This window comes from Diadema antillarum, unplaced genomic scaffold (assembly GCF_040938485.1).
Source record: "Diadema antillarum isolate AM-2024a unplaced genomic scaffold, OU_Dant_1.0 seq00000082_RagTag, whole genome shotgun sequence".
Classification (NCBI taxonomy): domain Eukaryota; kingdom Metazoa; phylum Echinodermata; class Echinoidea; order Diadematoida; family Diadematidae; genus Diadema; species Diadema antillarum.
The window spans coordinates 998129-1022291 of NW_027271175.1; the positions used below are offsets into that span (position 1 = coordinate 998129).

A 24163-nucleotide genomic window follows, 5' to 3' on the forward strand; every position below is an offset into this window, starting at 1 on the left:
AATTGAGTGAAGTACCTAACCAACTGAGAAAAATGAAAGGTCATTTGTACCCATGTGCACATGAGCTATCTCCGAACTGGCTTATAAGAATACCTAACCCTATCGCAGTCTCATAAATGAGTGTTTGCCGAAACTATGCTTAACGCAGTCAGAGCAATAGCACATCACTTACGAGGATTGAAGTCAAATAATCATGCACAAATGAATAAAATTAAATATTTTCATTAGACTGCGTTAAGATTAACTGCTGTAGAATTATTTATAACTCAGGAATCAAGGGTCCTACTGATGCAAAAAAAAAATCATAGATTTAAAAAGATGTGTATCGTCATTTGTATTTCTCGTTTACCTCAAAGCGTTGAACACCAATTAAACAACAGTACTATGAATTGCTAATGAAGCATGCAAGTTTTCTAATTTTGCTTTGACACGGTCAGTTTCCTGTCAGTGTGATGTCCAAATGACGTGCAACCAAGACTTGACCGGAACTCATTCGCTCTCGTCAATGACACGGAGTGAGATCACCTTCAGGGCTTCGAAGGTCTCCAAACCAGAGGGCACGATTTCGTCTCGGTTTATGACAAAGCTGCGACCCCGGAGCTCCACGCCGTATGAATACTTGATGCCGGCCTCCTGGTAAGTCCAGTCTGCGCTCGAACCACTGGCAGGGTCTAGTGATCAGATCATCGAATTATTTGGCAAAGTTTGAGAGTGTCTCGTGTATTTATCAACCCTAGTCAATCTGTTGTAAATACTCACTGTCATTCTCACCATGAAATACTTTTAAACAGGAAAGACATACTATATCCAAAGAACAATAATTTAAAAAGTAGCCTACAAGATAAACAGTCTCAAAGATACACCACCTTCTTTACGTGATTGCACGAATAAAACATAATCAACTAACGTTCTATCATTCTATGTACCATTATCCCAATTCTCTCCATAAGGTATAGAAAATCTCAAAATACATACATTTTATGTCACGCAATAGAGTAGGCCTATGGTACAGAAACTTACAGATGACTTCAGCAATCGAGCCGGTTGCGAATTCGGTTCCGTACAAAGCCTGTAGAGCCGAGGTTGCCTCGTTGGCCAGTTGAACCTAGGATTGGAAAAGAATGAAGGTCCAAGAACTGATAAAGGTTTAACATAAGAAGCATGTCATCTCAAATTCGGCATCACATATCCTTGCAGTGGCATGTATTATTTAAATGTATTGATGTTGCTCGGGTGCTTTTATTTCGTGTAATGAAAGAGCATCCAAAAGCTACTTGAAAACAAAACAAAAGAAAAACTCTCAAAACGAGGTAAGTACTAAATCATATGATTTCACAAGGCGCTTTGTAACGAAAAAACTACCTTCATTTTGAAAGAATAAATTGGAAACTGTAACTTTCGCGGAAAAATCCAAACATTTCATTCTCCTGCCTTGCTTGCCGACGAAATGCAGCACAAACACGGCATACAGTAGTTACATCGTACCAGAAGTGATGGATAAACAAAATCATGAAAACATGCAAAGATGGTACGACAGAGATAGAAACCAAAGACTTTATGTCTCTGCTACAATCAGGATGATTTCAGTCGCATTATCTTCTATATGATCAAACGTCACCTATTATCGCTTACAGTTGCGAAATATTAAGGGCAATGGTGCTCACCTTGTGGTTGCTTTAAACGAATGTTTATTTGTAGGGCCTACATTCCTTCCGGGTGTACAATGACTAATCATTCCTTAGTATCTTTTCTTGAAAACAGTGCCGGTATGTTCACCGACGAGAGCCGAGATTACTTTAAGGACGCACATGGCATTTTATTTACATCTGGCTCAAGCTCAAATGTTGTGAAGTGAGTAAAATTTCATGCAGAGACAAACCACTATCTCCGCAGTGTTATAAAATTACAATTCTACCAAATTAATTTAGTAAGCACGCATCAACACTCCTTTTTGGGTCGCATTATATCTAACAAGGGTTGCTTTTGTTATCAAGGAATAATTTTGATTATCAGAGAATATGACACATGGTGATCGATTAATCTTTCCTTTTCGATAAACCCGGCTATACTCTTTGTCGGCAATTACCTGCTCGTTATAATCAGGCGGATAGTCGTAGGTATAACCCCATGGACTCATCCACATCAGACCAAACGAGTGGAAATCGATGAACGCCTTCACGTTGCCGAGTTTCAGGATGTAATCGGCAACAGTCCTCACCTCGATTTCAGAGAATGCGCTCGATCCATGATAAGTATCGGAACAGGGAAAGTTTGATTCATCTGTCGTAAACAAGCACAGACATATTATTGCTGGGTAAATGGCATCGGTTTTACAATGTAAGATAAAGCACAATTTCATATGCACATATCATTAGGTAAACAGAAACTAATTAGGACCTACTCGTAAATACACTTGCACGTGATTGGAAGTAATTACGTGGACAAATAATGTAGACGTATTGGATATAGGGTAGAAAATATAGGGTAGAAATTTTAGTCTAGACAACAGTACAAACAGAACGTCTCATTTTCTCCATTGTTCTCGATGGGATTGAGATAGCGCAGTCCGTGCTGCGTGCGGAATAGATCTCCGCGCCGGAGTAGTGGATTACAATATAAATATTATTGACTAAAAAAGAAACAAAGAAGAACAAGCCCCCCCCCCCAAAAAAAAAAAAAAAAGAAAAAAAAAGAAAAAAAAGAAAAAAAAGAGAAAAAAGAATAAAAATTCCAGAAACCTGCAGCATAAAGTAGGATGTTTGTATCCCTGTTTCATTCAGCGAAAGACATAATTGCGTTAATCATTTTAGATATGAGGAAAGACAATGTAAGATGAAAGACAGACGCAATGGCACACCACGTAGGGAAAACCCCTTGTTGATGTCTGCGTGCGTTGTTGCACTGTAGCGAATTCGTCATCCGCTAGAATATCGTTACTTTGTTTTTAGTGAGCTTGACATAGTGTCCGTTCTTTCTTTACTTTTTTTTCCATGGAACCTGCAAAACTGCATATGCTACAAGTGGCATTTCATCAAGTGTTTTGTCAGTGAGTTTCTACTGACGAATTTGCTCTCAGCCAATAAGATGCAAAGATTTCCGTACCTTAAAACAACTGTCATTCAATGACAAGTGTTATGAAACGCTGCCCTGCTCATGACTCACCCAAAGGCAGTGCCGTATGGCACTGCCCAAAGGTGACTGAAAGCGCCCTCAACGCCAAACCAACATCACTTATAGAGGTGTATCCGGTATGGCCACCTACCTTGTACCCAACGCTCTCATGAAGCAGGGACGGGAGGCAGCTCCCACACACAGTGGAATTTTTCTCACAAACTGAGAACAACACATTTCATTTGCGTCCTATTAGTTTTCGTCTAACCGTAATTGTCCCGCCTCGCAACAACTAATAAATGTGAATCGATGTTACTCAGACTATGACGAAAAATTAATATGATAGAGCTTCAAAGCCACATTACAAAAACCCTTATTGGTGTTGCCCAGTCAGTCTTTAGCCTCACATCCCCATTGGTAGTCCCAGTTCCTGTTCGGGTCGGCCCCCTTGCACGTGGACCAATCGTTGTCGGACCGAGTCTTGCGCCACATACGATCCTATTGTAACGAAAAAACAAACGCCAAGATCAAGTGTGAACGTTATACTTATTGTAAACCCCTCCAAAGAATAATACTGAATAAAAGTGCAATTCTAGAGTGTTTTATGTTTTAATTACATCAGTGGTAAGTGCATTCAAATTGATTAAACAAAATTGACAAGTTGCAATTGGTATCGGACAGGATATCAGAAAGGTATGTGGGATTTCAAAGCTTTTGGAGCAAACTGACGTTGACGTAGTTATCGAACATTAGGCAGATGAGATTAGGTAACGTGGTCATCACGACGTCTACCAGTTATCTAATGTTTGCTACAATGTTGGTTACCATATTTACGTCCGCCATATCCGGCTTCACTCTCGAGGTATGATTTATCATTCAAAATAATTTTTCGAAACAGAAACATTGTCTTAGCCAAGCTCCACACTATACGTGGCATTCAATTGTTCAATTATTCATGTTATTGGTACTCATTTAATTGTTTATACCATACACTATTAACATGAAATTACAATCACTCGTGAAAAGACAAATCTTAAACTCAGAACCGGTGGGCTTTGCTTCATTTCCACATAGCCAAAGACAATCACGTTTCCTCACAACGAGCTGTGTAACTGATACATTAAATTTGCGTGCACCTCCACCAACAAACATTGTGTCTGGCTATTTGGAGACTTATTTTGAAGATTTGCTTGGGTTTGATATGCCGGTTATAACGACCTTTGTAGCAATATGGAGGAATACTCACGTCTGTCCATGTGAATTCATACCCGTCTACGTTGAAGACGGGAAGCATGTACACATGTAGCTCGTCCAAAATTTTCGTGACGTCAGCATCTGTCCCGTATCTCGTTAGCAACTGAAAAACAATTGTGTTATATAACAGACACACATCATCTCATTTCATCCTCAAGATAGGTATGCTAATTCATTGATGAAATTTATATGTAAGTTAGTAAGAGTTGTTAGAGAGAACCAGCAATTTTCCCAATTATAAGTTCATAGTTAAATTACATTATATTTTGACAGAGCAACTTTCAAAAAAAAATGGTAAGACGGAATATAATCTTTGCCTATCCCAATAAGACAAAAAAAAATTAGAGAAAATCATTAACGTTATCAAGACGCCACCATGTACTACATTCTAACATCATGCCTTTGCTTCACTTAATCTGGATATGTTTCCTAGTCTATGAAGATTTGTTTTAACAACAAGTATATAGCAATCTCTTTAATTGAGGCACACTACGTAGGTCATGTAATACAGTGGACTCCCGTTATAACGAAATCCTCGGGACCGGCGGTTTCTTTCGTTATATTGACATTTGGTTACAACCGAACCGATAGACAATGATTAAAAAAAAAAAAAAAAACATAGAACGTTTAATGTGGTAGCCTGGAATTTCACTTCGTTGTATCCGGAATTTCGTTATAACCGTATTCGTTGCAACGGGAATCACTGTACAGTAAGCACCTGCGAAGTACGATAAGGTCAAAGTTGACCGTATGATTTTTTATTATTTGGTATCTATAAGAAGACTCGCCAATGATATCCAAAACGATGATGCAATATTCAGGAGATTTACATATTACTTGAGACTGATTATGTGCTTATCATCAGTCTTACGTTGATTCAGTTCAAGGTCTCATCAGCACTATACGTGTACGTTATAGCGTCAATATTATATCAAAATTGATAATGCGGTTCATTCACGATATGACAGTTACGTATAGCACGACCACGTGAATGCGACATGTGATCGAAGTTGGGATACCTATCAAGGTACCTGTGTTTTCGCAAAAGAAAAAACAGAACCAAAAACCGATTTGTGCTTTCAAAGAGAAATCAGGGCCCCGTTGATGACAACTCTTTGCTGGAATGACTATTGTCATGGTAACGACAAGAATACAGCTTCCTGATTGGCTGTTTGCTGTGGAAAGTTGTCATTCCAGCAAGAGTTGTCATCCTAACATCTTTTATGAAATGGGGCCCTGATCTTCAGTTTATGATTCTTACCAGGTCAGTCATGTAGATAATAGTTGCGGGAGAGATCCACTCACGAGCGTGGATACCGCCTTCATACCATACACTGGTGGACGATTGCCCTTTGCCGATCTAAAACCAAGGAACATAGCAGTAGGGGGAAGGAGAGAAATGTAATGGTTATTTGCTTTGCGTATTTACAGATTGAAAACCCTATATGACACGCCTAGTTCAGAAATCATTGTAGGTTCGTAACTTCGTTATCGGTTATGGGAAATGATAAAACATTCATTGGAATTTGAAATGCAATAGAGTTATGAACTATTATGTTTCTATTAAAGTCTGACAGTACTCAACTCGCTAAATTTCTTTCGAAAAGGAAAATGAAATTTAAATTGAGTTGAATAGAATATGCATGTCATTCATTGTGACCGATATGACAAGTTTAAGAAAACATCTCAACTTTACAATCCGAAAACTTCATTATTTTATCTTTACCTTAATCTGAATGAACCTTCGTCCGTCCTTTATGTTTGCTTTCCAGTCCCTTTAACCAGATGTTTATACTTCATCATAGAATTGTATCGTGCTTTAAAAATAACCAATGACTGCCAGTCTATCGACGGAATAAACTCCACACCTTTTCAGATATTGATCAGGAATAAGCAGATATAATTCCCTCTCTTCCTCATAAAGGTGTTTTTCACAAACGCCGGAACGAATACGACATATCAATTTATCACACTTTTGCTGTGAAATAGAACAATTTGCACTGCATTTTAGTCTTTGTTTCATGCCCTAGCTATCAAGAAAATGCATACTTTCAGAGCCCAGATGTCGCGGCCTTCATACGAGTCTCCAACTTTGACGACAGTCACCAGGTCGGGATACCGAGTCGGCAAACCGTTCATCCAACTGTTAATCTAGAAAATAGATGAAAGAAACAAGAGAGGACCTAAATTACTGGAAACTCGCAGCTGTCAGTCATTAATTATGTCTTTAATACGTATCACTGAAAATGTGTGCAAGAGAACGATTTCTAGTTTAAAGATCAGGTTGAGAATATTTTATACTTTAAGCGATAAACATGTTCATATCATATGAGTGAAAAGAAGAAACGCACAAATATATAAATAATGAAGGAATGAATTGACTAATGTCAATTAAATTATGAATAAACCAGGGAGGTATCCCAGATATGAATCCTCTTTGAACAAACCAATGAATAACTATTCCTCTTAATTATAGTCAGATATGTGTCTGTGTGTGCGCATGTTTATATATTATATATATATATATATATATATATATATATATATATATATATATATAATTCCGTGTCATTCTGTGTCATTTGAACCATTTCATCCTCAACAGCATGCTCGGATAAATATAGGAAGCTGCACATCAGTCGTGCAAGCGTAACGTCGTGGGCTAAGAGAAAAGTTGACAAGTCTAATGGTTTTTTTTTTTTAACACTTGTTTGTTTGATGTGAAGGTTCACGCACACTTACTGACACATGCACACAAAACACACACATACAGACACGCATATGCGATGAAACCAAAACACACACAGAAATCCAAACCCTCTGGAATAATCCCCAGGAGTGAAGACAAAGAAACAGAAGAAGAAGAAGAAGAAGAAGAAGACGAAGAAGACAACGAGGATACAAAAGAGGGGAGAAAAAAGTAATGACAAATTGATGAAATTGAGGGAGCCAGGAAAAAAAATAAAGAAAGGAGAAGATACCCAATAGAGAAGTGAGTAACTTACATCTGCTAGCGTGTTGAAGTCGGTGAGATCAAAACCCGCAGAGATAGAGTCCCTTTCTGCATCAATATCCCTCTGCAGATTTTCCGTAGTGATCTCGACCGGAAGCTGGTGGCCATCAAGAAGACGGAGAAAGCGTCCTCGCTGCTCGGGACTCACCATTATAACGACAGGGGAGCCAACATCGTGAGGAGACTTCCAAAAATCAACCTGATGTGAACGCAGGCAATAACATACTTGTGATGGTAACCGTTTGGATTTTAAGAGTAATACTCATTCCGGATGGGAAATATCTTTCCACCATTTAATCATTGTTAAAGATGAATCTTTCCAAATATGTTCAGAAATATTATTATTTCAATATGGTACTATTGAAAATTTTCAAAGAAATTTACAAAGTCACAATTTTGGGAAAGAAGAAACGAAGCACTTTTATCCAATATATACATATATATATATATATATATATATATATATATACACTCAGCAAAAAAAGAAAGTAAACACTTTTTCCAGTTAATATTTTTCATAGAAGATTTTGATAAAAATCAGTGTGTCATATACCATATCAAAGATTATTTAATTGGCTATCAACCTGGTAGGTTTATACAAAGGGAAATTTTACGCATGAGTAAACACATTCGTTTTTTTGTCTTCCAAGGCAGAAAAGTAAAAATTGCAGAATTGGACATATTGAAATTCATTTGCAAATGCCCTCCAAAATAGGAATGATAACAAAACCAATTTAACGCAATGAGGGACACGAATGAATCAGCAGAAATAAGTTTCCGTTCCTTTGTTTCCCTTTATATTCGAAACAAAAACATAGTGGGGAAACCGAAGGAGGAACATAAGCATTTTCCATCAATTCAAACTTTAAATGTCATAGGGAGTAAACCGTAAAGGTGATAAAATCGACAGAATTTCTTCATTTTACCTTTTAATTAAGGAATTTAAATAACAATTACTCGTCCATTTTGCAATTTTTACTTTTGCGCCTTGGAAGAGAAAAAAGAACGTGTTCACTCATGCGTAAAGTTAACATTCTCATTGACCTACTAGGTTGATAGTTAATTAAATTACCTTTAACATGGTATATAAAACACCATTTTTAGCCAGATGTCCATGAGAAAGATAAACCTGAAAAAGTGTTTACTTTCTTTTTTTGCTGAGTGTATATATATATATATATATATATATATATATATATATATGATATATATATAAAGTACAGGTCAAAAGTTTGGGGCCACCCTCAGATTTAAAGAAAAATCATACAAAGTCTGCATTCATTCAAATGCATTGATATTGACTGGGCTATGGCAGTTGCATTACATTACAGAAACATGTTTCCAACAGTTTTTGAGTGCACTTTTGTGAAACCCAGTCGGTTTTCGTAATATATTCAAATTTTATGCATACCTTTAAAGCAAAGGTTGTTTTGACAACCTGAACACTTGTCCGAGGCTTGCCTGACATAGCAATAAACAATGTATGCAAACTGGAACTTCTAGTAATTGAATTTCATTTAAAAAGAGCAGGTTGAAGGAATAGCTTGTCTCTTTAATGTTCCCAGGAATGAAACAGCCATAAATTTGAATTCATTAGGAAAAAGGTATATTCCAGTCCCTTTATGGAGGCCTATAAAGTGACATAAAATCACGTCATGCAACAAGGACACATGCATTGTTTCCAGCAAGAGGAATAGGAAGTTGACTACTCGAGATGTGAATTCTGCCAGTGAACAGCCCGTCTCACTGACTACAGTGAAACGCAGGCTAAGAGACGCTGGACTGAACAAAACAAAACAAAACAAAAAACTCCTTCGCCCAGTCAACAAGAGACTGTTGTGGGCCTAGAAACACAAAAATTGGACTGATGGTGATTGGAAGAAGATCCTTTGGACTGATGAGAGCAAGTTTCAGTTATTTGGAACAAACAGAAGAGAATGTGAGGTGACGGGAGACAGAACGTATAATTGAAAGCTGTGTTGTGCCTACTGTGAAGCATGGTGGAGGATCAGTGATGTTTTTGGGATGTTTTGGAAGAGAAAGAGACTTGGGTCAGGTCAAAGGAAACATGAACAAAAAGCATTACCACTCAATACTTCAGAGGCATGTAAGTCCATCTGGCTTAAGAGTCATTGGTCAAAACTTCATCCTGCAACAAGACAACGATCCGAAACATTCATCTAAACTTTGTCAGAACTACATCCATTCAAAGCAGAATTCAGAGCAGAATGTCTTGAGGAACATGATTTGGCCACCCCCGCAGTCGCCAGACCTTTCTCCTATATATAAAGCTGGCATGGCAAGATCGCACGCCAAGAATCTGTAAAGCAGTGCTCAGGGCACACGGACGGTATTTTGATGAATCCAAAGTGTGAGCAAAAAATTTCCACAAAATGGGTAATTAAGCTGTAATTCCTGTTGGAAACATGCTTGGGTGATGTAATGGAACTGCCTTAGCCCATTCAGTATCAATACAGTTAAATGAATTGCAGAACACAGTATCTTTGTATGATTTTCTTTTAAATCTGAGGTTGGCCCCAAACTTTTGGCCTGTACTATATATATATATATATATATATATATATATATATGAAGTTAAAGTATGGTGAACGAGACATTAAAATCAAGAAAATCATACAAAAGAAGGTGTCAAAGCAGAGGGAAATGTCTCCTAAAACAGAAATTTAATGTGACTTTTTAAAACATATTTGCACCACTGAGAAATCGCGAGTTAAAACTGACTGATTTACTTTACCGATTTTCGCTCCGGAACAGCCGTCTTTTTTTGAGCCCTAAAATATGACGTCATGAAATGAACGAACCCTTTATACGAGTGCAGCGGGACATCAAGTCCGCCATTCAAAGAGCACGTAGTTCTTGGTGAGCGGATGCAATATCTGGCCTGTCTTTGGTCGAATCTGCTTTTTTGGCAGAAACATTAAAACGTCTAATTTTTACCTTATATTGTACGGAAAGACTTTGTGTTTGACATCGAGAGTGAATAGAGTAATGGCAGTGGCAATGACACTGATAGTGACAGTGGCAAAGTCGGAGTGGTAGAAGATGCGAGGGAGAGGCAACGGGGGAGCCCACTGTGCTGTTGTATATTGTTATGGTGCGCCAAAAGTAACCGTGTCTGGTTCTGTTACAATATCACTTCCCCGCTAATAATTTTTTAAAAAGCACGAAGGCTTCATATTGTTTTTTAACTATTGTTATGGACCTGTACGTGATTACGAGTACGTATACGTATGATTGAGGGTACCACCTATCGTCACCCTAAGGATCTGCAGCTTGTTTATTCCAAAAGTATAAAACAAATTCGCCTAATTTCTACGTCAAATATGCCATAAATACTGCAGTTTTGAATGTCGTGACCATCCTCTTGATTCTGAATATCCGTAGTGAAATAACGCAATTTTAGTGCATGCGATGCATTTTCTTCGCGCGGCTTGAAAGGGTACCTCACGATCGGCACCCCTTCCCTCCATAGGTAATACACGTTAATTTCAAAGTCATGCGTCGTTACTAACTGAGCGGATGTGTAATTGAAACGTGTTCAGCTTGGTTTGTTAGTTTGTTTATGTGTTTGATTTTCGTTTCTTCGTTTTTATTGTTTCCATAGTTAGTGGCACTTAATCCCACGCGTACCTTTTCGTTCTATACGTAAACAGCCATGATACGCAGGGTGCCGATGTCAAGGTACCCTGCCGATAGGTGGTACCCTTACCATACTACGTAGGTCAGAGTGCTGGTTCCAAGTTATAGAGTGCCTAACTGTTAGGCCTACTACGAGCCGTTTGAGAGTCGAGACTGAGGCGCGACAGCGCAAGCAAAAGTGTGAAAAGGCTGTCATCTGTATACTTAATGGTAATTCTAAGGAAGATGGATTCAATGAGTGAAATTATAACTCACTTGTGCCTGATTGTGTGAACAAGACACCCCGCTGCACTCAAGTCATCATGCGGAATTCACGCTTTGAACCACGGAGCCGCGTATAGCACAGCGCATCAGCGCAGGGCTGATTCGTTCATTTCATGACATAATTTTGGTCCCCAATATTTCGCCATCAGATCGGGTTCAGGTGGTCTAAAAATGGTCTCAAAAAACCATCTCTGCATCGTTCTAAAGAGGTTTTCATCTTCTGAAAATTATTTATTCATATTCTTAGAGACTGAAGCTTTCCAGAAATATATGAATCACCTTGTTTATGAATATCGTCCTGTTTTTCTCGTTCACCATACTTTAAACAAAAGATAAGACATTGTATTCAAATGTCTAAACACCAGACTAAGTAGATGAAGGTATACATTGTACTTATCCTTGCTCTCTCTCGTGTGACTGAAATTTTGTACGCATAGACTTTGCAAACATATCGTAATAATACACAATACACAATGTAACTGACTGGTAACAATGACATTGCAACTAATGACCATCACTTTAATTTATTGTTGAAAAAAAAAAAGATCGTTCTTTTTAGATATGTGTCCTCTTGGGATGTTATTAAAATGTCATTAATTAATGTGTATATATAGATACTGCAAAACTTGGAACAGAGCCTAACCTAGTTCATGCATTATGGAAGTGAGAAATTGGAACTGGAACATCGTATGCTGAAATGACTACACCTCTTATTTTTCTTCTCCTTTATTGGATGACCTCATTAATACCGTTTACGATAAGCTTTAAAGGACAAGTCCACCTTCATATACATGTGGATTGAGTAAAATCTTATTTCTCTTTTTTTTTTCTGGACTGATATTTTTATGTGAAATTTTGAGATTAGATGTGACTGGTCGGAGCCGCGGAGTCTAAATTCGCATGAGTCACATGGCTCATAATCTAGATATTAAAAAAAGTCCACGAGTCATAATGCCCACGAGCTAGACACCAAGTAAAACAGGCCCAATTTTCTGGGAAAACAAGGCCCTCGAGATAGACAAGAGGCAAACAGGCACACGTCCGCTGGACTCTGTAGAGGCAAAAATGTCCATGACCTCTACACTACGTAAATTAACTCCGTCCACGAGCTAGACATGAGTTAGAAACTATGTGAACAAGGCCCTGTATAGAGCTCGGCATCAAGTAGAAAGGCCCACGAACTAGACACTAGGAAAACAAAGCTCACGAGCTCGACACTAGGCAAAAAAGAAAGAAAAAGAAAGGGAAAGGCCTATAAGAGCTCGACATTGCTTCACGAGGGGTTACACTTATCGTATAGCGTCGAGCTCATGGACATTTTTGTCTCTATACAAAGTCGAGCTCGTGTGCCTTGTTTGCTTCTTGTCGATCTCGTGGGCCTTGTTTGCATTGTTCACACAGTGTCTAGCTCGTGGACTGTATGACTCGTGGGGGTAGAGCTCGTAACGCGCACCCGGAGGCCCTCAGTAATGGCAAGATCGCTTGATCGATCTGACAAAATATCGTGTTGTTTATAAATCTGCTGCGTGAGGTTACAAGTTAATTAAAACGATAACAATAATGACGGAGACAAAGAAGTGTTTTGATCTTGAATTGTACAGGTTGATGAAAAACAACAAAAATACTCACATCTTGCCCAATAATACTCTCAAGACGGTTCAGTGTTTCCAGTTGTTCCTTGTTTTGAGGCGTTATGCTAAATACTTTGTACCTGTAAAAAAAAAAACATATAAGAGAGATCTAAAATGCGATAGGAATAATAAAGTACATTCACCTCCTTGTCGGAGTTCCTGAATTCCTTGCTTCTGGATAAAACTTTAGTATACCTTTTATATTTTTGTTCTTTTTGCAGCTGTCAGTTTTTTGTATTGCTTGCAGTATTGTTACCATTTTAGCTGTAAATCTCGAGATCGGTGTCAGGAAGACCAACGGTCTCTGTTGATACTCCCCTCCAATACTGAAATAAATGTTTCATGTTGAGTTTGTCTCTTATCAAAATGTTACATTTTTTTCCCTGCATTGTTCTTGTATTTTTTTTTTATCAGATGTGGTAATAAAGTGAAATGAAATTAACATGACACTCGTAGCAATGATCCTACAATAAGTTAAGCTTTGGGTCAATAACGTAGCAACTGCAATCCTTTCTCCATTCTCTGGGGGTTTTTTTTGTGTGTGTGTGTGGTTTTTTTTTTACTGGACTACATTGATTTATTTAAAGGATACAACATTTTCCATTTGGTTTTACAAAGAAAGGTATAAAAGAAACATGAAGATATTATACACTGGTGAATGAGACATTTGAGGCAAAGACATCATCACCTCTTCCAGTCTCCAGGAAGAGATGTCTTTGCGTCAAATATCGCTGATTCGTGGAAACATGGAAAATGTTAGAGTTCCTTGACTTTCCTATTTTAGATTCTATCTTCCTAAGGCTTCTATCATGCGCTCTGTGTCCTGACTTGTACCGTTGTTATTATAGTAAGACTTGGGCGTTGTGTAAAGTTGCATTTTAATCATGTCTCTCTATAGAGTGTCCTAAAGTTGCCATCCTTCGTGTATCATAAAGATACAAAGGCAGTGGCTATAAGGAAACGAATTAACTTACCCATCGTAAGATTTCGCTGCCAGCGCTGCCACCAAAAGCGTTGAGAGAATGAGAACTCGTAGCATGATTAACCCCGTCTTTACCATCGATCACCAACTGCACCGGACAAAACGTCAATCTATAAGTATCCGTCAATATCAAGTTGTGCCTACGAGGATGTTAAAGACTTTAAATCCTGGTAGTTAAAGTTTAGTTGGGTTCCCGGCATTCGAGTCTAATCTAAGTACGACTGTCGGCAAGCACTATCAAGAATGAAAATGATTTTTTGAGTTTCGACGTATAAATGCCTGTAACTACCAGCATGTAATCAATTTGTTCTCGGTACGGCGTTTGCTTATCTCTCTATCACCTCGCGTGTGCACTTTGTTGAGCCAGTCGAATTAATAGCCATTGCTTTTCGATCTTATCGGTGTTCACGTTACCATATGTCCGACTTACCACAAGCGCCACCTGATAGAAATGAACTTTGGATATTCATTTTCGTATTTGACATGGAACTAGAGTGGAAAAAGAATAGTTTCTTAATTGGAAGCAATGTTTTCTAGAAGAAAGGTCTGAATTGTAAGAGGCTGTGTTCCAAAGTGTATTTCTAAATGTAAGAGAGAAAGAATTTAGGTGGTTTTGCAGGATATCTGCTCAATAGAATACTCGAAATTTGTATAGTAACGTATATGTCTCTCTCTAAACTTGCGTTTGGTGGTTATTGACATTGTTGCAAGTAGTAATGTACATCAAAATTTATGGGTTTGCACTTGAGTGCCTGCAACAAAATAAGGTAAATATATTCACGTGCAAAATCATATGGAAATCCTCTTTTTTCGTGCATAATATAAAAATGCTCCGGATTACAGACCATATTCTTCATGTTTCATACACCATCCAGCTAAATGATTAAATTCGTGTATATACTGTAGGCACGCATCCTTTAACTCAGCACAAGAGCACTAATTCGTAACTTGCAACAGGTGTTTCTCCTCTCACGCGCAACGCCGATATCAATAGTTTTATTCTTGATATAGGCCTATGTATTATTCTTTCAAATCTATGCATAAAACTGTCTGAATATGTCAAGAAAACTTATTAATTAATTGACTTTAAGATGTTAGGATTCAACTGCAAAAGAAGCTATACGAAATGTTTTATGGATACCATTAATGAACCAAGACTTGCTGTACCAATGAACTTGACGTTATTATAGGAGTTACTGTCGGAGATCCTTGTATCTAATTTCTTTGATGTACACGTTATTTCGCAAGTATTATAAAGGTGAGAGAAAGAGAGAAAAATAGGAAGGGAGAAATAGGGAGAGACAGAACTTTGTAAAGAATGGTAACAATATAAACTGCGCAAAGTTGGCATTCAGTGTTGTGCCAGCTGGAAAGACGTTCAATTCCGTCCCAAGTACCCATTGCAATTACATTTATAGGCACGTTCACACAACTTCGAACTTTGAACAGTCGAATTCAATCAACTTAAACAAGTTCTGTAGTTGTATGTAATTCATATCACATTTCTGCATTACAAATCCCCTCTTTTTTTAACTGTTATATGATAACATTATAATTATAATCTAATTCTCATTCAAAGTTTCATTCACTTAGATTCATTTAATTTCAATCATATTCTATTTGGACCTTCCCCATATTATATTTGGCTACAATCGACCCAGCTGTAGATCTGTTTTTCATTCAAATGAACTATGTGATTATTCAAATTCAATTGAATTTGAATAATCGCATCATTAAATCCAATTCAAATCTGATGAAATTGGTCGGGGAAAACCTACGGCAGTTGTAACAGGGTTTATTTTCCCTGTAAAACAACAGAAACGATTATAGAGTGATTAGAACCATAATGCCAGTATGAGAGGCTTGGGTGATTAACAAGATTAATCTAATTGTATAACAGCAAACAAATTAGGATAACAGGTGGCTACATTCCCTATTCTGTCCAAATATTGATATCATAATGACCCATAAATGCTTGTTGACCTATGAATATAACGATGATGGTAATGATGATGACAACTGTTATGACAAATTCATGAAAATCAGAGGGCGTAATCACAGCCTTAGAAATCAGCATACAATTACATTTATGTTTACAATATTTTCCTTGAATACAATTTGTTGTACTGAGTTTGCATAACTGTGTAACAATTCAATGCCTTAATATGTAATTTGTAATTGCATTTGTGGTGGAAATGAATATACAGGAAATACTCTGAAATAAAATTCTTCATTACTGTGAATTTTCTGTCATCAATATTGTGTGGCTACCTTTCCTGCTCAGTGCACGGATAAACATTTTTTGTGCATCTGCTGTTGTTTATATTTCTACTGCTACTCCTATACTGCTTCATAATACTTCCACCACTATCACTAATAACAGTTTTACGTGTACCATAGCTGCCGCTCGTATATTCTGCATTTGTCCTCTCGCTATTCTACCAATATTCTGCTTTTGTAAATTCTTTTCAATCTAATTCATGATATAAAAATGTGATGTTGCACCTAGAGTAGGGTTACATCTTTCTTTCTTTCAATTTCACATTAATCAGATATGTTAAGATCGATGATTTAAAAAGTTTGTTGACGATTCCAGCTGCCTCATTCGTAGCTAGTTTTATTGACTGAAGATTATCCATAGTTCACTGCGTCACACGAAGAAAAACAAGAAATTAACAAGTTCAGCCGACAACTAATGCTAGAATTCTGTATGAAGCCATAAACTTTGCACAGCTGGACTATATATATATATATATATATATATATATATATATATATATATATATATACATATATACACGCAATGCAGTTTTGGCATGTTGAAATGTTTCCAAATTTGTGTGTCACAATGGATTCCTTAAAATTACATTCACATGTATTATATATATTTTTTTCAAAGCATGATTTTTGTGGCAGAAATTGATTATTGCAAACCGAATCTGTTTTGATATTTCACCACCAATCAATGAGCTGTATGACTCATGGACCCTTTCTTTCGATTTCGAACCCGTGTGTGTTGGTCTCGTGGAATGATCATGACCCCTATCTTATTTGCTTAGCCAGCTAATATGATACAGCGTTAATACTTTTCCCCTGGATTATATCAGGGTTCAGGCGACCATGATTATGTCCACGTTACTACAGCCAGTTGATTTCAATGAACTTTTGATGTAAACAATATCGTATTTGCCTCGGAATTACAGAGCAAAGAAGTAGTTTATAAATTGGTTACATCTACAGATGGCTTATGTTTCTGTCTCAGCGTTGCATGGATGGACATGAATATTGCTATAATCATATTTAGGGGTTGAGTGAATGTCCTCACTACATCGTGCAAGCCTTAGGGGCCTTCTGCCGGGTAGGCAATGATATAGGAAGAGAAAGGCAGGGCCCAGCCATTCCCGTTCTTGCGTTGTGAAACATCCTGCCTGTACGTTTTAACTTTGGCGGGGGTTGTGATTTCTTTGAAACCTGTTGAGATGGGGCTACACTTTGTGGGCTGGACTTCCTATTGTAGCGTAGCCGGGGAGCGGTCCAAGAGCCTTAATTCTTGTGTTTACAGGTATAATGTGTACTATGTGTAGCAGCACATCAGCACCTTATTCATATAGCTCTCATACTGTATGCAGCCTACATGTATCTCATACACCACGTCTATATACGTGCATTCGGACTCACTAGGCGCATTAGAAACCCAGGCATATCATTCTCCCAATCAACCATACAGCAACCCATCCACAGGGTCTAGTACCAAAGACTACCAGTTGCAAGAAGGAGGCTGGTGTTGAAACGACAGTCCGAAATACGGTTCAGTGCAGCATTGCTATATTGTAGTTCCTGCTGTTACAACCGATGGTTTTCTCTCTGCTAAGCTCTGTTACACTGGCCTAGTGGTTTCCCATTAATTTTATAGTTATTCCTAAACAGAGAGAGAGTGCTGTGGACCCGCACTTACCCCCCAACCCAACTGAAAAGTTGTGCAGTGAGCTCGCGGTATTTATACCCTCTCGAGCCAGGGTCACGTGACCAATCCTGTCTTATTAACCCATCATGTATCAAAATGTATTGGAGTACTATACAACCCTGCTTCTATGGCTTAATATTATCTGGACCTTTTTCCCTAGGGCTTCTGGCCTTTTTCCCTACTGTGGACATCATTAACCTTGGTTTCTGTACAGGGTGTATCACAAAACTATAGGGTGTTCCAAAACCTTCTATACAATTTCTCCATTGGAAATGCACGGGGGCAAACTCTATGGGATTTTTACACATGTTCAGAAATTAAGGGCATGAGCCGCATATTTTAAAGGTGCTCTATCGCATTTTCGCCACACTACCCCCTCCTTAAAATGAAACCTACTCCTGGAGGTTGGTGTGGAATGTTTTGTCGTTACTCCCTCCATTATCAACTGTATTAAAAATCAAACATATCAAATTATATTCCCACTATTATCTCGTACTTCCCCTATGAGCTTTTGGGTGTCAACAGAGCTTGCAGATTACAAACTTGGAAATGTATTTACAAAGTGTACATATATACATCCTGAATCATGGAGTTTGAATTTTGGTGGGGCATTTCTCCCCATTCCCAGGCCGAAATGTTAGGACATAGTTGGGTTTTCCTGTAATTTGCTTCTTCGACCAATTTCTCATTGATATAAACCGGGAACAAAATCAAACTTTTCCAAACACCATAGTTTTGGGACCCCCATGATTCGGGCTTACAAGTTCAAAACAATCCAATTCGACAGTTAGACTTATGTCTATACTTTCTTCGTCTTCTTCTCTTCTTCCATTCTTCATCTTCTTCGAGAACTTCAATTTCTTCTATGTCTCATTACATGCATTATTTAACATCCTAAATTTCTTCATTAATTCTTCTTCTCCAAGGGGCGTGGTAGTCACCGGGGTTTGTGTCGTTGATCTTCCTCAGCTACAAAACCAGTGTGTGTGTGTCGTTGATCATCCTCTGCTGCATTTCCCAGGTTTGTGTCGTTGGTTCTCAGCAGCTAGCCAGGACGTGGGGCTAGCTTCGTTATATAAATCAGTCCAAAATGTTTTTTTTTTCTCAATTCTATTCATTCTTATTCTAACCAAAATTTGCCAAAATAAATCAGGATACAATTTGGGTTGGATGAGTGTGGACCAGTGTCTGTATGTTCAACCACACACAGTGAAAGGTGCTACCACTCCTCATCCGAATTTGGACGTAATACCACTACGTATTAACGACGGAGGACGATCACTGCCACTCGCACATTAGTCTACTCCATCAGACCCGTACCGCTTCGGTTTCCTTCTTGGGCGGAGGAATAATCGACATTCGTCTTCGCTTGTAGGAGTTTGTTTCTCGTGTGTTTGCTTCCTGGCCGGTTTTGCCGGTATTCTCTCTCTGAAAAGTCGCAGCCTGTCTCGATGTACAATTTTTGGCTTCCCTGCTGGTTCCTTCTTTACTCGATAGGTTACATCGCTCAACTTGTCGAGTACTTTATACGGACCAAGCCAATTTTGTCTCAGTTTTGGGGAAAGTCCCTTCTTTGTTGCTGTGTTGATTAGCCAAACTGCATCACCCCTTTTCAATGGATTGGATACCGCTCTTCTGTCGTACGTTGCTTTCTGGCGAGTGCTGCTCCCTCGTATGTTTTCTCTCGCCAGGTCGTGTACTTTCCTCATTTTCGTTTCCAGCGTGTATGCATAGTTGCTTTCTTCTTCAGTGTCTGTGCTTGTATTGGGTAGTAGAACATCAATTGGGAGTTTCACACTTCTTCCCAGCATCATTTCACATGGTGAAAATTTAGTAGTGTCATGAATTGATGTCCGGTAGGCCATCATCACGTATGGGAGCCATTCGTCCCAGTCTCTTTGGTCAGGCGCTACGACTTTTGAGAGCATTGCCTGGAGTGTCCTGTTAAATCGCTCGACCATCCCATCTGATTGAGGATGAAAGGGTGTGGTGCGTGTCTTGTCTATATCCAGTAGTCGACAAACTTCTTTGAAGAGGTTTGACTCGAAATTTCTTCCCTGGTCGGTATGGATTTCCACTGGTATACCAAACCTACAAACGAACTCTTCTACCAGCACTTTTGCTACTGTCTCTGCCGTTTGATTGGGGATTGGGAAAGCTTCTGTCCACTTTGTGAAGTAGTCAGCTACTACCATAATGTATTTATTCCCGTTCCTTGACGTAGGAAGTGGTCCCATGATGTCGATAGCTATTCTCTCCATTGGCTTTCCGACATTGTACTGTCTCATTTTGGCTTGTCTGCGTTGAGATACCTTCTTTGCTCCTCCGCAGATTTGGCATGAGTTACACCACTCCTCCACATCTCTCCGGTAACCGTACCAGTAGAATCTCTCTTTTACTCTCTGCCCTGTCCGTGTGATTCCAGTATGACCTGTCATTCTGTGATCGTGGAGCTGTTTTAACGCTTCTGCCTTTAGATTTTCAGGCACAACGAGCTGCCAGATTATTTGACTGCCATCTTCGCTCTCCCATCTACGGTAGAGAAGACCATTCCTCAGATGCAACCTGTCCCATTGCATCCAATATGCTTTGAGTTCTGGTCCTTCCAGTGACACTTCTTCCCACGGTGGTCGATAATCTGCCTGTTTCCAAGCCATAACCTTCCGAAGACACCTGTCTTCTCGTTGAGCATCGGCCACATGCCCAACTCTCCAGCTCCCTATACCAGAGCAATTATCCGGTCTGTCCTGAGCGTCCCCAGGCTGACCCGACTGTATCCCCACACTGTGAACCCGGACATCAGTCCCATGAGCTTCCTGCTCATCATCCGAAGCAAAGTCCTTTGCCTCTTTCTGCTCACAATGCTTACAGTCCACGCATGGTCTACGTGAAAGTCCATCAGCGTTTCCATGCGAATTTCCTGCTCTATGCTGGATCCGAAAGTTATAAGTACCGAGGAGTTCAAGCCATCGTGCTACTTGCCCCTCCGGGTTTTTAAACCCCATCAACCACCGCAGTGCCCCATGATCAGTACGTATCAGGAATTCTGCTCCATAGATGTAAGGGTGAAAGTGTTTCACTCCCTGAACGAGTGCCAACAACTCCTTCCTAGTCACACAATACTGCCTTTCTGCTTTATTCAAGACACGGCTGAAGTAAGCTACAACACGTTCCTGGCCATCTTGTACTTGTGAGAGTACTGCGCCGATTCCGTCATTGCTTGCGTCTGTGTCAATGATGAAGGGATCATCATCACGTGGGAATGCGAGGATAGGTGACGATGTTAGGGCGCGCCTGAGTGTTTCGAAAGCTTGCTCGCAGTCTTGCGTCCACCTGAACGGAGCGCCTTTCTCCGTTAACTTGTGCAGGGGTCTTGCAATGCGTGCAAAGTCTTTCACAAAGCGCCGGTAGTAAGAACAAAAACCGAGGAAACTTCTGACTTCCTTCACTGTTTTTGGTCTCGGCCACTCATTCACTGCAGTAATTTTGCTTGGGTCCGTTGCTATGCCATGTTCAGAAATGATATGCCCGAGGAATGGGACTTGGTGGCTGAAGAGAACACATTTCGAGGGGGATAGTTTCAAATGAGCATCACGCAGTCGTTGGAATACCTCTGTGAGTCGCTCTAGCTCTTGTTCAAATGTCTGTCCGAACACTATGATATCGTCTAAGTACACCAAACATGTCTGCCACTGTAGACCATGCAGTACTTGCTCCATCAATCGTTCGAACGTTGCCGGTGCATTGCAGAGTCCGAAAGGCATTACTTTGAATTGGAATAGCCCTCCCTCAGTTACGAATGCGGTCTTTTCCTTGTCATGCTCATCCATTTCAATTTGCCAATAGCCACTAGACAGATCTAAAGTCGAGAACCATTTTGTTCCTCCGAGTCTATCGAGCGAGTCATCTATTCGTGGAAGCGGGTAGCTGTCTTTCTTGGTTATGTCGTTGAGTTTGCGATAGTCTACACAGAATCTAGTTGATCCGTCTTTCTTTTTGACGAGCACCACTGGCGACGACCATGGGCTAGAGGAAGGCTCTATTATTTCTTCCTTTAGCATTGCGGAGACTTGTTCTTTTGCATCCTCCCTCTTGTGAATGGGCAGGCGCCTTGCGTGTTGTCGGATAGGTTCAAATTTTTCCGTGTTTATTGTGTGTTTCACAATTCCAGTTCTGCCTATATCGTTTTTGCCAGTGGAGAAGATGTCTTGGTAATTGTGTAGTAATGAGGCCACTGCATCCCGTTGACTAGCATTGAGTGTTCCTGTACTTGCTTCCAGTAATTCCTTCAGATATTCAGGGACATTCTCGCCTGTGCTGTCCATACTTGTTCTGATGGACTCCTCTGTAGTCTCGTCATTGGCTAGCACCTCATCTACTTCCTGACATGTTGCTACCCTAGTGTTCTTGTATATCGTCTGTGTCTCTTCAGCGACGTTTGCTATCCTTATTGGGACTGTGTCTCTGCCTGTGCCTATTAGTACTCTAGCCACTAGTAGTGGGTATTTCTCCACGAATTTCTCATTCGGCTCCATAATCATACCATTCGGTAATGTGGTTGGTACCCCATCTAGTCTCCCTGGGACAACGATCTCTTCTCCTGCCTTAATGCATATTGTCTCTGTTAAACGCACTGCGTAGACGGTTGGGTAGTCATGCTGCTCTGCATCAATAATTTCATCTCCAACCCGAACCATATTCTGACTTGGTTCAATCGTACATTTGCAAAGCTTTAACAGATCCATCCCGATTATTGCTTGTGGCTCTATGTCAGCTATCCAAATGTCATGACACAGGATGACGTTTCCAATTTTGATGCTCATTTTGCCCTTCCCTTGTATTGGTTTGGTTTCACCATCTGCCATGGTCATGTCTACATCAGTCCACTGTAATTCAGGCTTTTGATTTGGTTCGAATTTCTCAAACGCCCTTGTACTTAGTATTGTTGCATTTGCTCCCGTATCTACCAAAGAGTGGATTTCTTGCCCATTGAATTCTACAGGTATAATGATGCCGTCTGTTTCTCCACTGCAAAAGCGCGTAAACACTGTATGGGGCCGTGAGCTATCTACTGCCGGTCCCCGACCCCTGGACTCGGCTGGGCTGAGTTTCCCTGCCTACTTTCTGCAGTTCCACCGTGTTGTGCATACATTCTACCTCCGGGGCTCTGGTTCTTACAGTCTTTCTGCAAATGCCCAAGTCTTCCACATTTCCAGCATCTCGGCGGACCAGATGAACGCCCGCCCATTTGTGTGGACTCAGAATCTCTGTGGAAGCCGGTCTTTTTCGTCACCCCTGCCTTTGACAGCTCTGCCATAACTGCAGCTACAATTTTCTCCACTGCATCCGAAGAAATGACTGCTCCATCATCTTTTACACTGCCCATCTTATTCCCAATGTTAACGTTACGGACCTGTTTCCTTTGTGGGAAATTTCGCCTACGCTCTGCTATTTGGAAAGCCTCAACTTCTACAGCAGCCCCGATAGCCTCTGTAAGTGAAGTAGGATGAGCGTTATACACTCCAAATCGGATATCGGGGTCCTGAATCGCATCTATGAAATGGTCTTTAGCTAGAACATCTTGCAGCTCCGCCTTTGCTGTGGGATACGCCCTCCTAGTAAGGCGCCGCACCGCTTGCCCTAGCTCAGGTAAGGATTCATCCTTCCCCCTCCTCCTGTTTCTTAATTCTACGCGATGCATCTCGGTTTGGTTTTCGGGTTGAAACCTAGCCTTTAGGGCAGCCTCCAATGACCTGAAATCGTGTCTTTTCTCTGATTCGAGATCGCTCAAGACGGCTCGAGCATCTCCCCTCAAACTGGCTGCTAGCTGCATTGATTTTGTCTTGTAACCCCATCCATTCAGTTCTGCAATAACATCAAACTGGACTGCAAAATCATCCCAAGCTGACGATCCGTCATAAGTGGGAGCCTTAGCTGTGTTACTGCGTTTGGTTTTGGGAGCTTTGTTCTGCTTTAAAAGCCTGCCTAGCATTGTTGCTAAATCCTCATTTTCCTCCCTGTCAGATACATCTGTTTCCGATGAGTCTCTGGCTTCATTACCCTCATCTTGCCTGCCTTGTGGTTGAAAAATAATTTCATCGCTTTCCATGCCTGGACTGCCAACTAAATTCTCCATTGTGATAGTATGGGCTCGTATCACTGGATCTTGGGATTTCAAAACACTTTTCTCAACGTATATCCCTGTATACTACAATTGCCTGTTTCAAAATCTTCCCAAAATCCCACCGCTGCCACCAATTTTTTGTAGCGTAGCCGGGGAGCGG

At 39.9% G+C, this 24163-nt stretch overlaps 1 protein-coding gene across 1 annotated transcript; it reads right to left on the reverse strand.

Annotated features, from left to right (window-relative positions):
- Nucleotides 1-489: 489 nt before the first annotated feature.
- On the reverse strand, nucleotides 490-13972 carry LOC139726291 (carboxypeptidase B-like). Its single transcript, XM_071637358.1, has 10 exons — nucleotides 13908-13972; nucleotides 12932-13013; nucleotides 7371-7577; nucleotides 6415-6516; nucleotides 5627-5725; nucleotides 4358-4468; nucleotides 3519-3609; nucleotides 2087-2280; nucleotides 1021-1105; nucleotides 490-671 (listed from the first exon to the last, which is right to left on the reverse strand). Exons 1-10 carry the CDS (start codon nucleotides 13970-13972, stop codon nucleotides 490-492), a joined length of 1218 nt encoding a protein of 405 aa, XP_071493459.1.
- Between the last annotated feature and the right edge of the window lie 10191 nt (nucleotides 13973-24163).

Coding starts and splice junctions, on each gene's coding strand:
- LOC139726291 (XM_071637358.1), bottom strand. CDS start 13,972: ATGCTACGAGTTCTCATTCTCTCAACGCTTTTGGTGGCAGCGCTGGCA. Junction 6,517..7,370: donor ACTTCAACACGCTAGCAGAT/GTAAGTTACTCA, acceptor TCTATTTTCTAG/ATTAACAGTTGGATGAACGG. Junction 672..1,020: donor CTCGATTGCTGAAGTCATCT/GTAAGTTTCTGT, acceptor TCTGATCACTAG/ACCCTGCCAGTGGTTCGAGC.